This window comes from Saimiri boliviensis, chromosome 11 (assembly GCF_048565385.1).
Source record: "Saimiri boliviensis isolate mSaiBol1 chromosome 11, mSaiBol1.pri, whole genome shotgun sequence".
Taxonomy (NCBI): Eukaryota; Metazoa; Chordata; class Mammalia; order Primates; family Cebidae; genus Saimiri; species Saimiri boliviensis.
This window is the reverse complement of record NC_133459.1, coordinates 2,732,755-2,747,497: the sequence shown is the minus strand read 5'-3', so window position 1 is coordinate 2,747,497 and position 14,743 is coordinate 2,732,755. Positions and strand designations below refer to the sequence as shown.

Here is a 14,743-nt window from a genome sequence, read left to right as displayed (position 1 = left end):
TGATATACGTTATCCTATTTGATAATAGTATAGGTCAAAGTTTGTTATAAAGGGATTAAGTCCAGCCTGGGCAACATGGCGAAATCCTGTCTCTACAGAAAAACACAAAAATGAGCAGGGCATGGTGGCTCACACCTAAAGGCCCAGCTACTAGGGCGGCTAAGGTCTGGGGATCACTTGAGCCCAGGAGGTCAAGGCTTCAGTGAACCATGATCACACCACTGGACTCCAGCCTGGGTGACAGACGAGACCCTGTCTCAGAATAAGTAAAGGGGTTGAGTCATTTTAGACATTGTATATTTAATTTCTGTTCCTTTAACACTTTCTCAGGTTGCTTTGGTTGCCATAAACATCATTGGAGACCCTGCAGATTTCAGTGATGAAAGCAATACTGTAAGTTTGGAAAGTCTTCATTCCTAAGGAAGTAAATGTTTTTCTAACAGAAGGGGGGGTCATTTAGTTTTCACCCAAAAAACGTATCACTTTTATAAACTGCATAAAATTGACTAGTGAATAGCTTTCAGATATTTTGGGGGGCTTTAGCATATTAAACATGTCTTTAACAATTTTAGCTGTCCCTCCAAAAGATGGGAATCACTGAATCTTGCTGACAGCTTTATGGGAAATCAATCTTGTAGTTAGGGTTTGTGTTGTTCCTCTTTCCCTCTGAGACACTAAGCGTATGTTTTGCTCCCAAAGGCCTCTCGAGAGAAATTGATTGACCACTACCTTGGGCACAGCAGCGAGGACCCTGCTCTAGAAGGAAGTTACGCCAGGTAAGAGACCCGCTCCCCTGGCAATAAACTTCTGTTTCTTTCCTCAGAATCGTGAAAGTGTCAGTCATTTCCAAAGGATTCTGGACTTAGAGCCTCTAAATTCAGTTTTGAGCTGGATAAGCCACTGATTGGATTGTCTTAAATTTGCGTTAAGATTAAGGTCACTGTTTTCTGTAGCACATTTTCATTTACTGCCCAGCAGAGATTACTTTGTTTCTTGTGTTCAGGTATTACTAGTAGATTCCTAAAATGCATTTAGAGCAAAGATCTGTCAGCCATCCTTTGATATTTTAACAGCACAGGCATATTCATAGGTAAAAATCAAAGATATTGATTGGCCCAGGTTATCGATTCTGGAGATACCATCTTGCGGCTGCTTCAAAAATTTATTCTTTAGAGGAGTGAAAAATATGTATTACACACATTTTTAAAAACACAATTTGTACCAGTCTCTCTCTGCCAACTAAAAATATTCTTTCTCACTGTGAAATCTGACTGACTTAAAAAAAAAAGGGATGGGGGGAAAGTTCTTCATGTTAGCAAATGTAGGCCAGGTGCAGTGGCTGAGGCCTGTAACCTCACCACTTTGGGAGGCCAAGGCAGGAGGATTACTTGAGATCAGCAGCTTGAAACCGGCCTGGTTAACGTGGCAAAACCGCATCTCTACTAAAAATACAAAAATTAGCTGAGTATGGTAGCATGCGCCTGTAGTCCCAACGACTCGGGAAGCTGAGGCAGGAAGATCACTTGAGCCAAGATCGTGCCACTGCACTCCAGCCTGGGCGACAGAGTGAAACCCTGTCTCAAAAAAAATTACACATATTTTTCTGCTGCTGCTGCCACTTCCTCTTTTTTTTTTTTTTTTTCAGCAGTGTAAGGACCCGAGGTGAATCCACCTTGGGAGAGCTAAAGGGCCCCACTGCACCATCCGCAGTCACCGTCTCTGTCCCAGGCACCTCTTTGGGATAGTGGCTCCCTTGCCACCTGCCTGCTATGGATGACAAGGGGACTCCATTCCAGAGGTGCCTGGTCTGAAGAAAAGAAGGGAAGGACAGGCAGGCATAGTTGCAGCAATGAAAACAAAGGGGAGTCAAAAATGTTTTTTAGGCTGGGCACATGGCTCACACCCATAATCCTAGTACTTATGGGAGGCCAAGGTGGGCAGATCACTTAAGGTCAGGAATTCAAGACCAGCCTAGCCAACACGGTAAAACTCCATCTCTACTAAAAACACAGGAATTAGCCCTGTGTGGTGGCGCACACTTGTAGTCCCAGCTACTTAGGAGGCAGCAGAATCCCTTGAACCTGGAAGGTGGAGGTTGCAGTGAGCCAAGATCATGCCACTGCACTCCAGCCTGGGCAACAGAGGAAGACCCCATCTCAAAAAAAAAAAAAGAAAAAGTTTTTTTGGCCAGGTGCGGTGGCTCACGCCTATAATCCCAGCACGTTGGGAGGCCAAGGCGGGTCGATCACGAGGTCCGGAGTTCGAGACCAGCCTGACCAACATGGTGAAACCTCGTCTCTACTAAATATATAAAACTTAGCTGGGCGTGGTGGCACACACCTGTAGTCCCAGCTACTCAGGTAGCTGAGGCAGGAGAATTGCCTGAACCTGGGAGGCGGAGGTTGCAGTGAGCCAAGATCGTGCCACTGCACTCCAGCCTGGGCGACAGAGTGAGCCTTCGTCTCAAAAAAAAAAAAAAATCAGTTTTTTAAAAATAAAAAGGAATTCCAAATAATCCTTGGTTCTTCTCAGTAGCTTCCCCATAAAGAAAAGAACAAATTTTTAAACTTTAATTGGAACTTCAAATTTGTCTACAATGTTCAGTGTAATTTCACTTTTACCTGCATGCAGACTGCTCACATAAAGTGATATATTCTTGATCCAGGCTCTTCCGTTTGCACGAAACCTGGAGCAGGTTCTCTCTGCAGTTGCTCGGGAGCTGTGTGCAGTTTGCCGAGTGGTGCACCGGTGGACAGTGAGCCCTTCCTCCTGCAGAGGCTGCCCCGCTTCCCACAGGCCTGGTACAGACCAGCGCCGTCACAGGCACCTGTGAGTGTGGAGTGCTTAGAGAGCAGAGGCTATTCATGTCATGTCTATCAAAAAATAATACCAGCCTCTCAGTCTCTCCTCAGATGCCTCCTTTGCGTAACAGAAAAACGACAGTACTCTTCCCATCCTTCAGGATGGCGATTGGAAACTCTGTGGGGAAGGAGCGCTGAGAGCGGGTGGCTGCCTTTCTCCTGCCAGCCTCACCACTGGGACCGCAGCTGAGGCTGTGCCCTCAGTGAACCCAGTGCCCTGGGGCAGGAACAACCAAACTGATGAAGCCTGTAGTTTCTCGGCATCTCCAGTAAAGCAGCTTTCTGTTCTTTTGATTTAGACTTTAAATCTATTGCCTTAATCCAATCAGCCAGGTGGGATGGTAGGCTGCGGTTTGCCTGTCCTGCCCAACGCCCGGGGTTTTATGAAGGTTAAGTGCAAGGGCTGGGGAGATCTGTGTGACTGGCACGTGCTGGCCTGTGCTGGCCGTGGAATCCGCTCATGACCACGGAGGGTTCTGTACCAAAGTGGGAAGATGGCTCTCCATGCTACTGCTGCTGAGTCACCGGGAGCTGGGACTGGAATGCCACAGGACATTTTTTCTTTGAAGGATTTTTTTTTCTTTTTTTGAGAAGGAGTTTCACTCTTGTTGGCCAGGCTGGAGTGCAATGGCGCAATCGGCTCATCACAACCTCTGCCTCCTGGGTTCAAGCGATTCTCCTGCCTCAGCCTCCTGAGTAGCTGGGACCACAGGCATGCACCACCATGCCCGCCTAATTTTGTATTTTTAGTAGAGACTGGGCTTCTCCATGTTGGTCAGGCTGGTCTTGAACTCTCAACCTCAGGTGATCCGCCTGCCTCAGCCTCCCAAAGTGCTGGGATTACAAGTGTGAGCTACTGTGCCTGGCCTCTTTGAAGGATTTTTATAATCAAATGAAGTCTTTGTATTCATCTCTGGGACAGCAAGGCAAAGTGACTTAGAGTGTAATACGTGTTACACTAAAAACAGTTAATAATGTGATCTTGTAGACAACCCAGAATCTTTCGCTGTTGAATCACCCCTGTGATTATATGCAGTTCAGAGCTGCCAGTGCCGTCCCAGCCGCCAGCCTGTGCTGCTGTGAGCAAAATGCAGTGAATTCAAGGGTGGGGAGATGCCAGAGGGGGCCTGTTCCCATGCCCCACTTGAATTCATTATAATACAGATTCACCGGCTACACTTTTATGACAAATGTTTTCATGAGAATGTACCTGTCTCGAAGGATGTTCAAATCGCAGTGAGCAGCTGGCTTGTCTGATGGGGCTGATACGGCAGCTGGGCTCTTTGACCCTCATCCTCTAGTAAGGTTTGTTGCTTTAGTGTTAACATTCTAGACCCTACTAAAGAGCTTGAAAGGAGGAATAGAGGTCATATTTAATCAGAAAGGAGTTACTCAGGTGACTACAAAAGACCACTTTTTTCTAAAGGAATACTTTTGATCTACAGGACACGGTTGACATCATTTGACTTAACGCTTTGACTAAAACCTCAGTGGTAGCAATTCTTAACCTACCATGTTCATCAACAATACTGTGATGTTGGCCAGGTGCGGTGGCTCACACCTGTAATGTCAGCACTTTGGGAGGCTGAGATCAGTGGATGAGACCAGCTTGGCTAACATAGTGAAACCCCATCTCTGCTAAAAATACAAAAAATTAGCCGGGCATGGTGGTTCGCACCCGTAGTTCCAACTACCTGGGAGGTTGAGGCATAAGAATTGCTTGAAGCCAAGAGGTGGAGGTTGCAGTGAGCCAAGATTGTGCCACTGCACTCTAGCCTGGTCGACAGAACGAGGCTCTGTCTCAAAGAAAAAAAATACAGGCCAGGTTTGGTGGTTCACACCTGTGATCCGAGCACTTTGGGAGGCTGAGGTGGGCAGATCACTTGAGGTCGGGAGTTCAAGACTAGCCTGGCCAACATGGTGAAACCCTGTCTCTACTAAAAATACAACAATTAGCCGGATATGGTGGCTCACACCTGTAATCCCACATACTCAAGAGGCTGAGACAGGAGAATCACTTGAACCCAGGAGGTGGAGGTTGCAGTGTGCTGAGATTGCACCACTGCACTCCAGCCTGGGCAACAGAGTGAGACTCTGTCTCAAAAAAGTAAAAAATACTGTGGTGTTATAAAATATGGTACCTGAACTGTGGGAAGAAAGTTGCCCAGGTGCCATGGCAAGAGACTGAAGGCACAATCTATTCCAGCATAATAAATAACTGATTACTTAATTATAGCAGTGACACCAATTAGACTTAGATACAATCACATAATCAATTATATGCTCAGTCTTATTACATTACGTTACAAAGGTTATTAAGCTTTGCGTTAGTATTACAGTGGAGGAACATTTTTAGCCTCATAGTATAGAAATAATCGGGTGAAATGTAATTCAGAACTGAAGGGACATTGTGAGAAGTGATCAGGAGGCGAGAGTCAATGCCTTGCGGTAGCGCCAGGTAAGATGCCCGTTACAGACAGGCCTTGCAGTAACACCAGAGCCTGGGGAGGTGCCTGCTGCTTTGCAGGCCTTGAGGGGGAGTTTCGCTTTCACTGGGGAGTTAGGGGAACACTCTGCACCATCTGGCCCTCGAGGAGGGTCTGACACTAGCCAGGCCGACCCACAGACATCCAGGGGCATAAACACCTCCGTGGTGCTGTGCTCCGACGGTCGCCATCCTCGTCCACTTTCCCACCGATGCTCCCTTGTAAATTCTTAGAAGTAAGAATAGAGGAATCCTAAAAGCCTTTGATCTGTCTGATAAGTGCATAGAAAGATTCTGATGTGTGTGCCTCCCCTCCTTGCAGTGACGGCCTGAGAGAGAGGGGCCCTCTGTACAGTACCCATGTGACCCCCTGTACTGTACCCACGCAGCCCCCCCATATGATCAGTATGTGATTTGCTTGGCCCCTACCAATCATGTAGGATGAGTCACTCTCCGGCCCTGCCCCCTGCCTTGTATACAGTAAATATCAGTGTGTCCAGGCATTGGGGCCACTGCTGGACTCCGCACCTTGGTAGCAGTGAACTCCGGCCCAGCTGAATTATTATGTCTGTGTCCTTGCGTCTTTCTTTTATATGATCTGTCTTCACACACAAAAGAACACCCACGAGACCCTGCCGGGCTAGACCCTGCACTGGCCTCCATCTTGGGCCCGCTGGTCACATTCCTCAGGGTGGGGCTCCATCATCCATTTGTTGGTCTTGTTTTTCTCCCTATTCTGCAGTTGATTCACAGTTCACTGTCCTAATCCTAGGGCCATAGATTCGAGGCCCAGAGCCTGCACTGAGCAAATGCACCGAAGGCTCAGATGCCCTGAGTGCAGTTTGACTCATGGTCAAGAGCGTGAGTTTTGGAGTCAGAAAGGCCTGCTTACAGTTAAGAGCCCTGTCACCTGAGGCCCATTCGTTCTCAGAGACGGTTTTCTCATGCAGGAAATGTGCTGTGAACCTTGATGGGGCGGGGTGGGGAGGGACATTCTCAGCTGTGCGTCTGCAGCACTGAGCTCCTACGGCTTGGAATTATCTCTAAAATATGTGTTTCTTCCCCTTAGGAAATCTGACTATATTTCTCCACTAGATGACTTAGCTTTTGATATGTACCAAGATCCAGAAGTTGCACAGATTATACGAAAACTAGATGAAAGAAAACGGGAAGCTGTCCAAAAGGAACGCTATGATTATGCCAAGAAACTAAAACAAGCCATTGCTGATTTGCAGAAGGTATTGCTTTTGGAGAAAACAGTCCCTAATTTATGTCTGTGATAGGTTTTATGTATACTTATGATAACTACCTGGTAAAAGAATTGGGTTACTGAAAGCGATGAAGTTAGCGTGAGTTCAGAGATCTCAGCAAAATAAAGTTACGGAGACAGATAAGCACCTTAAAAATGTAAATGGAAGCAGAAGCTTTACTTCTTCAGACTCGTGTTCAGGTGCCAGGGTCAGCCAGCTCGTTACTAGGACCCCTAGCACTGTGGGAAAATAGTAGGAAAACGAGCTGTCCCAAAAGTAATGATGCACCCGTGGCTTACAAGTTGCCAGTACAGCAACAGCAGCCAGACCTTTGCAGTGAGTGTGGCCCACTCCTTCCATTTCCCTGTGCTCGTTCCCTCTCCTCACGAGACTGTTTGAGCACGATTCTAAAAATTACCTTTGCATTTGATATGAGTTGATCCAAATTTGAAACAAAAAGCAAACATTTTGTGCTTCAGGTTGGTGAGCGTCTTGGGAGGTATGAGGTAGAGAAACGCTGTGCTGTGGAGAAGGAAGACTATGATCTCGCCAAGGAGAAGAAACAGCAGATGGAGCAGTATCGCGCCGAGGTGTACGAGCAGCTGGAGCTCCATAGCCTCCTGGATGCTGAGCTGGTGGGTGCAGGAGCCCGGACGGGGTGGAGGAAAGCCTTGGAGAACTGTGTGGTTCATAAAGGTGGATATATATCTTTGAAGTGTAATGTAAAACACTTTGCAATGCTCAGGGGACAGTTCTAACAGATGGCTTCAGCTCAGTGCCCACGTCAGGGAGGTTTTGCCTCAGCATGTTCTTTCAGGAGGTTTACAGTCTTGGGAAAGGGAACAAGCCAGGGTCAGGAAAACCGAGGCCCTGATACTCTTCAGCTGCATCCCTTTGTCTCTCCAGCTGCTTCCTTATTTGGAAAATGCAGTGATGACCCTGCCCCACTTACCCCTCAATCTTGTGAGGATCAAGTGAGAGCTTAATACTAACAGCTTCAACATATGGAGAACATGTTTCCCATAAGGTGCTCTCCCTCCAGTCTTCAGAACTCATGCAAATGGGGCAGTCAGCCCTCATGACAGATGAGAAAATGAAGGCCCTGAGATACAGAATAGTGACAGAGTGCACACTCAAGAGCAGACGTGGTGATGCACACCTGTAAAAAATCCCACCACTCTGGGAAGCCGAGGCTGGAAGATTGTTTGAGCCCAGGAGTTCGAGACCAGTCTGGGCAACATAGAGAGACGTTGTCTGTACAAAAAAAATAAATAATAGCCAGGCTTGATGGCGCACACCTGTAGTCCTGGCTACTCAGGAGAGTGAGGCAGCAGGATCGCCTGGGCCCAGAAGTTCAAAGCTGAACTGAGCTATGATTGTGCCGCTGCACTCCAGCCTTGGTGATGGAACGAGACCCTGCCTCTAAAAAAAGAGAGTGCATGCTCTGGAGCTGGACTGCCTGGGTTCAAATCTAGGTACCACCATTCCAGCTGTGTGATTGCAGACTAATTCTTACAGCTTCATGCGTCAGTCTTCCCATCAGCTTTCCAGTGGAGGTAAAAGAGCAAGCATTAATGGGCCTCCCTGTCTCAAACACTCAGTACATGCCCAGTGTGCAACTGTACAATCAGCTTTGCTTGTTGCGATTATATAACATCACTTTCCTTTGTACACACAGTGAGTAGCAGTGCCAGATTTTGAATAAAAGTCCACTTGGGACCATCCCAGGTGCTTTCTCCACACCACCATGTTCCTACGGGGGCACATATGTGTGGACATGCTCCATGCACAAATGCCCATTTCTTCACCAGCATTTTGGGGTATATGTTACTTTTATAGTCCACACAGAAACGTGGAGAGACAGCCGAGATGAGTGCAGCTTGATTGTGAAGGACTTCCCAGTAGATCTCACTCTGAATGCTCCCTCTTGTTTTGAAGTTTTCATTGTGCCAAGGAGCCTCTTCAGCACAGCCTTCCTAAAGTCTTATTCGCCTGCAGGAGGGAAATGGATATATCTGGCATGACAGTGACATTTGAAATTAAATGGCCCTTTTTGTTCCCTAGATACGAAGACCTTTGGATTTGCCCCTCCAGCCCCTCGCTCATTCTGTCAGTCCTCGACACCAAAAGCCCTCACTACCACAACTGGAGGAAAAAGTAACAGAAAGCCAGTTTGCAGAGCCTTTCCTTCAGGAAAAGCCTTCGTCATATTCTCTAACTATTTCTCCTCAGCATTCTGCAGTAGACCAGTTACTCCCTGCCACAGATCCTCATCCAAAAATGAATGTAGGTAATTCCATTTCAGATTAGTGTTCAATTTTTTTTTTTTTTTTTTGAAATGGAGTGTTGCTCTGTCGCCCAGGCTGGAGTGCAGTGGTACAATCTAGGCTCACTGCAACCTCCGCCTCCAGGGTTCAAGAGAGTCTCCTGCCTCAGCCTACCAAGTAGGTGGGACTACAGGTGCGTGCCACCACACCCAGCTAGTTTTTGTATTTTTAGTAGAGATGGGGTTTCACCATGTTGACCAGGCTGGTCTCAAACCCCTGGCCTCATGATCTGCCCCATTCAGCCTCCCAACATGCGGGGATTACAGGCATGAGTCACTGCGCCCAGCCGGTGTTGAGTTTATTTGGATCTTTGTAGAGGACGTGTATTGGGCCAGGTGCTATTCCCATGCGTGGGTCTGTGAGTGCACCACAGCCGTGCCCACCTCCGTTCCATTCTGGGAGCCGTGGTGTTGAGTGAGAACATAGCAGCATGAGCAGTAGGCCTCATGACACCTTAGGAGTATGTCTATCAAAATCAAGCTTGATGCTTATTTCTAAACAATAAACAGAAAATTTCAGAGATCTTTTCAGAAAAAAAAGATATAAGAGCCTTTACTATAGTAATCTCCATGTCAATTGAACTGAAATTGCTACTGGTAAACAGTAATTAAGGCAGACTCTACCTTGCTTTTTTAATTAGATCTGTAATGAGTTTAGAAAGGAACAGAGAGCCTCATCCAATCTTTTCACTTACATCCTATTTGTTGTATAAATTATTCTAATCTGATGATACTGATATTTAGCAAAACCACATCTTTCAGATCAGGTAAAGCAAGCCTGCCAGTGAGAGCTGCGTTGGAGAGTGTGACCCACAGAGCTCCCCAGCACTTTCCTCTCTCCTTTTCTCACTGCAGGCAGAGTCCCTGCCCTATGATGAGCGGCCACTTCCAGCCATTCGGAAGCATCATGGTGAGGCGGTGGTGGAGCTGGAAGTGAGTGATGCCAACATCAGCATTGCTCGGAGGGGAGGCATGTCTGGGGAGCCAGAGCCCCTAACCGAGAAGGCCCTGAGAGAAGCCAGCTCTGCCATTGATGTGCTGGGAGAGACCTTGGTAAAAAGTGGGGGCAGAGGGGAGGGAAGGCTGCACGCATGCGTCTGTGTATCTGCACAGAAAGGAGGGAAATGCCCAGGGTTTTGTGTTTGTAATGTTGTTGATTTCCCTCTGTTTTTACTGAATTGGAAAGCCTTTCGTTAACTTTTTTTTTTTTTTTTTTAAGAAACAGACTATCGCTCTGTCACCCCGCATGGAGACGGTGGCATGATCATAGCTCACTACATCCTTGGGATTACACACATTAGCCACCATGCCTGGCCCTTTTGTAAATTACGAATTCTGTGAAACGGCAAAAGCATGAGCTAAAATGTATCAATGAGTACTCGTTTCAGCCTGGGTGTTTCTTTCTGGCATTCATGGAGCTTGTATTAAACACCTGCTCCCAACTAATTCCAGCGCAAAATGATGGCATAGCAAAAGATGGAAGTATCTCCTCATAGAAGTGAATAGGGGCTGGGTGCAGTGGCTCATGCCTGTTATACCAGCACTTTGGGAGGCCCAGGCTGGCAGATCACGAGGTCAAGAGATCAAAACCATCCTGGCCAACATGGTGAAACCCCATTTCTACTAAAAACACACAAAAAATTAGCTGGGCGTGGTGGCACACACCTGTAATTCCAGCCTACTCGGGAGGCTGAGGCAGGAGAATTGCTTGAACCCGGGGAGGGGCAGAGGTTTCAGTGAGTCGAGATCACACCACTGCACTCCAGCCTGGTGACTCCATCTCAAAAAAAAAAAAAAAAAGGAAATGAGTAGGGCTTTCTCCTTGTTCTCAGCTTTAAAATGTTTTTCTTGGAGGTTTTAATACTTTTCATATTTAAACGTCTTAAATTTTCCTTATCAGAAAAGTTATTTCTCTCAATATGCATATTTATTTGTAAAAATTCTGTTATTAGTAATTAATCATTTTACTTTAAAAAAAACAACAACAACAAAGCCTTCAAGTTGTGTAGTGTTGGAGGATGGCCGTGTGATGTCATGCTAATGCCGCCTGTTTTGTGGCAGGTTGCTGGGGCCTATTCCAAGACGTGGTCCTACCGAGAGGATGCCCTGCTTGCTTTGTATGAGAAGTTGATGGAAATACCTGTTGGAACCACAAAAGAAGATTTGAAGAACACACTGAGAGCGTCCATCTTTCTTGTTCGAAGAGCCATAAAGGACATTGTGACCTCCGTGAGTGCCCTCAGCTGGCGCTGGCTCCACAGTCCATGGATGAGATTATGCGCCATACCGCAGAAGACCAGAGCAGCTTGAGAGATGACCAGTTAGTCGCTGACATGGTCACCAGCTCTAACCCAGTAGAATCACTAAGGAACGAGGTTCTTTAGCAAGAGCTATATATTATACAACTGATCTGACCTGACGGGTCTGGGAAACCTGCCTTTGCCTGGGCCATTGTCTCTGGCCTTGAGCAGCGCTGGCGTTTCCATGGTCTGCAGAGCCAGGTGTTTGTAGAGGCCTGGTTCAGCACCACCACATCTTTGGTTTGCGTTTTAACTCTTCAGGAAACCTGCTGAGGTTGAGCGTTACTATTTTTCTGATGCTGAACGGGCCTAGAAATGAAGGTTGCACAGTTGGGCTTAGCCACTGAGGCAGGCATGTTAGATATGTGGAGGGAAGATGTGGGGTGATTTATGACACAGTGAAATAGAGCGTGTGTCCTCCATATGCAGGGTACTGTGTTTAGAAAGCAGTTTTCAGTTTACCATTTTCATTATTTCAGACAAGACGTAATTTTCTTTTTTTTTTTTTTTTTTTTTTGAGACGGAGTTTCGCTCTTGTTACCCAGGCTGGAGTGCAATGGCGCAATCTTGGCTCACTGCAACCTCCGCCTCCCAGGTTCAGGCAATTCTCCTGCCTCAGCCTCCTGAGTAGCTGGGATTACAGGCACGCGCCACCATGCCCAGCTAATTTTTTGTATTTTTAGTAGAGACGGGGTTTCACCATGTTGACCAGGATGGTCTCGATCTCTTGACCTCGTGATCCACCCGCCTCGGCCTCCCAAAGTGCTGGGATTACAGGCATGAGCCACCGCGCCCGGCCAAGATGTAATTTTCAATCTAATGTTCATATGTATTACTGATAATAAATTCCACATTTACTCTTGGTAGAATTCCATTGTAGTAACTCATCCATGTTTATCACTTTTCTCTTAGGTCTTTCAGGCTTCTTTGAAATTGTTGAAAATGATCATTACACAATATATACCTAAACATAAACTGATTAAACTCGAAACAGCTCACTGTGTGGAAAGGACCATTCCCGTTTTGCTCACCAGAACTGGAGATTCTTCTGCCCGCGTCCGTGTCACAGCTGCAAATTTTATTCAGGTCTGAACTTCACCATAGCATTTGAAACCGTAGATAAGAAGCATATTCCTATAGCTCTGTGGCTTTTTTAACACCTTACAAGATTCTGTCTCTACTCAAGAGTGTGAAAATGATGCTTAGGGATTCACCATCACACTTTGCTTATGCGCTAAAAGATCAGTTTTATCTTAGACGTAAACTTCAGTTACAATGTACAGTTTGGTTTTTCCCATGTTTCTTTTATCCAACATACACCAGTAATTTATTAAATAAATAAAAACATGCGGAAGCGATACCAAAATAGAAAATTTGGGGGGTAAAGAAATGAAAAATGTAACTGTCTTAATGGAAATATTTTCATTCTTTCACCACACGTGCCTCCTCTAGGCTGGACATGGTGGGAAATATGAGGTAGAGAGATGTGTGAGTTTGGGGCACACAGTCCTGCACCATCATGTGAAAATATACTTGCTGTCTTCAGATGAGCTCATGAATTCGTCTAGTCCAGGAGTTCTTAAATTAAGAGTCCCCCTTTGGGCTTAAGAAAGCCATCAGTTACTTAAGTTTTACACAAAATGTTGTGATGTACAGATCCTTCTTAAAAAGGAATCCAGTCTAGGTGCAGTGGCTCACGCCAGTAATCCTAGCACTTTGGGAGACCAAGGAGGGCAGATCAGTTGGGCCCAGGAGTTCAAGACCAGCCTGGCCAACAGAGTGAGACTCTGTCTCTGCAAAAAATGCAAAAATTAGCCAGGCATGGTGGTGTACTCCTGTAGTCCAGCTCCTGGGAAGGCCAAGGTCAGAGGCTTGAGCCCAGGAGGTTGAGGCTGTCGTGAGCCGTGATCCCGCCCGCCATTGCACTCCAGCCTGGGTGGCAGCAAGACTCTGTCTCAAAAACAAAAGACTCCAGAGCTTTCATAGTTTCCCAGAGGGGTCATTGCTCTAAAATAAGAGGAACCACAGATCTAGTTTCATTTAATAAACTTAAAATTTTTGGAGTAAATAAGGAAAACTAACGCTAATAAAAAGGTAAGAAGTGCTGTAATGCTAATATGCTACAATACACTCCTGGTTAAGACAGCTAGAATTTGGAGGTGGAAGGGCTCATCCTTCAAAAGCTGGGTTGCAAATGCGCACATGTTATTGCTTCCTTTGATTATTTTCAAGCTGCATTAATTTCTGAGTAGTTTGGTGGTGCTAAAATGTCACCTCTATTTGAGATAACCTTAAAGCAATCTCTTGAGGTTTCCAATTCTCGTGCCCCAGTGTGTGCCGCTCAGCAGACTACACACGCACTCACAGCATCTGTTTGTCATTCAGGAATTGACTGTCCATACTTCCCTGGAGCATGCTCTTCTCTTACCTTTCGTATTTGTACAGAGTCACTCATAGGCCCAAGTATAGAGTGAATTAGGCCAGCAAGATGAGAGATTATTTTAGATGATAGGGCCTACAAACCTATTAAAAAGAGGTTTATTTCTGATACAACTTAATGCATCAGTATCTTATTTTTTTCTCTGTCTCTGGTCAATTACGTGGTAAATATCTTAATTACATAAAGACTTGTTTGTTTAGAGACATTATAATATGTAATGGTACTTACTTTTTCCATCTTAACCCACTAGTAATCATATCACTGCAGAATCATACATTGCTACACTCTTGGCTAATATTTAATAAATACTAGAATAACAATGATTCTAGCAGCAGCTATAATTTCTTTTAGAATTTTAGAAATGAGAAAACCTTTTTCTTGAAGTTGAAGAATACTGGGAACAGACACCTTCTAGTTTGCAGTTACCCTTTCTGTAAAGCTTTCATCAGTCATGAACTTGTTTTATTCTTTGTGATTTTATTTCCTGTGGCTCAGGTTTTCATTTCTAACGGTTGTTAGGCTTTAAATAGAAATACAAGCTTACAGACTGGTGATCTTACTGCTGTTTGTCACTATCATTCTGTATCCCTATTTTTCTCTTCAACGTTTAATTTAAGATCATGCTAAATTGGGCCGGACGTGGTGGCTCACGCCTGTAATCCAAGCACTTTGGAGGCCAAGGCGGGTGGATCACCTGAGGTCGGGAGTTCAAGACCAGCCTGACCAACATGGTGAAACCCTGTCTTTAAAAAAAAGAAAAAAAATCGTGCTAAACTGCGCTAAACTGCTTCTGGCTTTTTCCACTAAAAATTAATAAGTTCCATTGGCTTTCACAGGAAATGGCTTTGTTTAAAGAAGTTAGGTCTCTCCAAATTATTCCCTCCTACCTGGTGCAGCCATTGAAAGCAAACTCCTCGGTTCATCTGGCGATGAGTCACATGGACCTCCTGGCCCGGCTGCTGAAAGACCTGGGCACCGGGAGCTCAGGCTTCACCGTCGACAACGTGATGAAGGTGAGCGGACCTCGCGTGTGACACGCCAGTGTGGCCCGGCCCTCACCACAGTGCCTGGAGCCCGGCGA

General features: G+C 45.9%; 1 protein-coding gene across 3 annotated transcripts in view; it reads left to right on the top strand.

Moving 5' to 3' along the window:
- Positions 1–14,743, top strand: part of CEP104 (centrosomal protein 104) — a 45,707-nt gene that overhangs the window by 11,633 nt on the left and 19,331 nt on the right. For 2 of the 3 annotated variants that reach the window (XM_074379961.1, XM_039474190.2), the window contains exons 5-13: positions 331–393; positions 700–776; positions 6,416–6,584; positions 7,076–7,231; positions 8,661–8,882; positions 9,778–9,975; positions 10,984–11,151; positions 12,135–12,308; positions 14,499–14,675. In XM_074379961.1, the coding sequence (XP_074236062.1) occupies positions 331–393; positions 700–776; positions 6,416–6,584; positions 7,076–7,231; positions 8,661–8,882; positions 9,778–9,975; positions 10,984–11,151; positions 12,135–12,308; positions 14,499–14,675 (1,404 nt within the window). The remainder of the gene's footprint in view (positions 1–330; positions 394–699; positions 777–6,415; positions 6,585–7,075; positions 7,232–8,660; positions 8,883–9,777; positions 9,976–10,983; positions 11,152–12,134; positions 12,309–14,498; positions 14,676–14,743) is intronic. The other variant, XM_039474191.2, reaches the window with a different exon arrangement.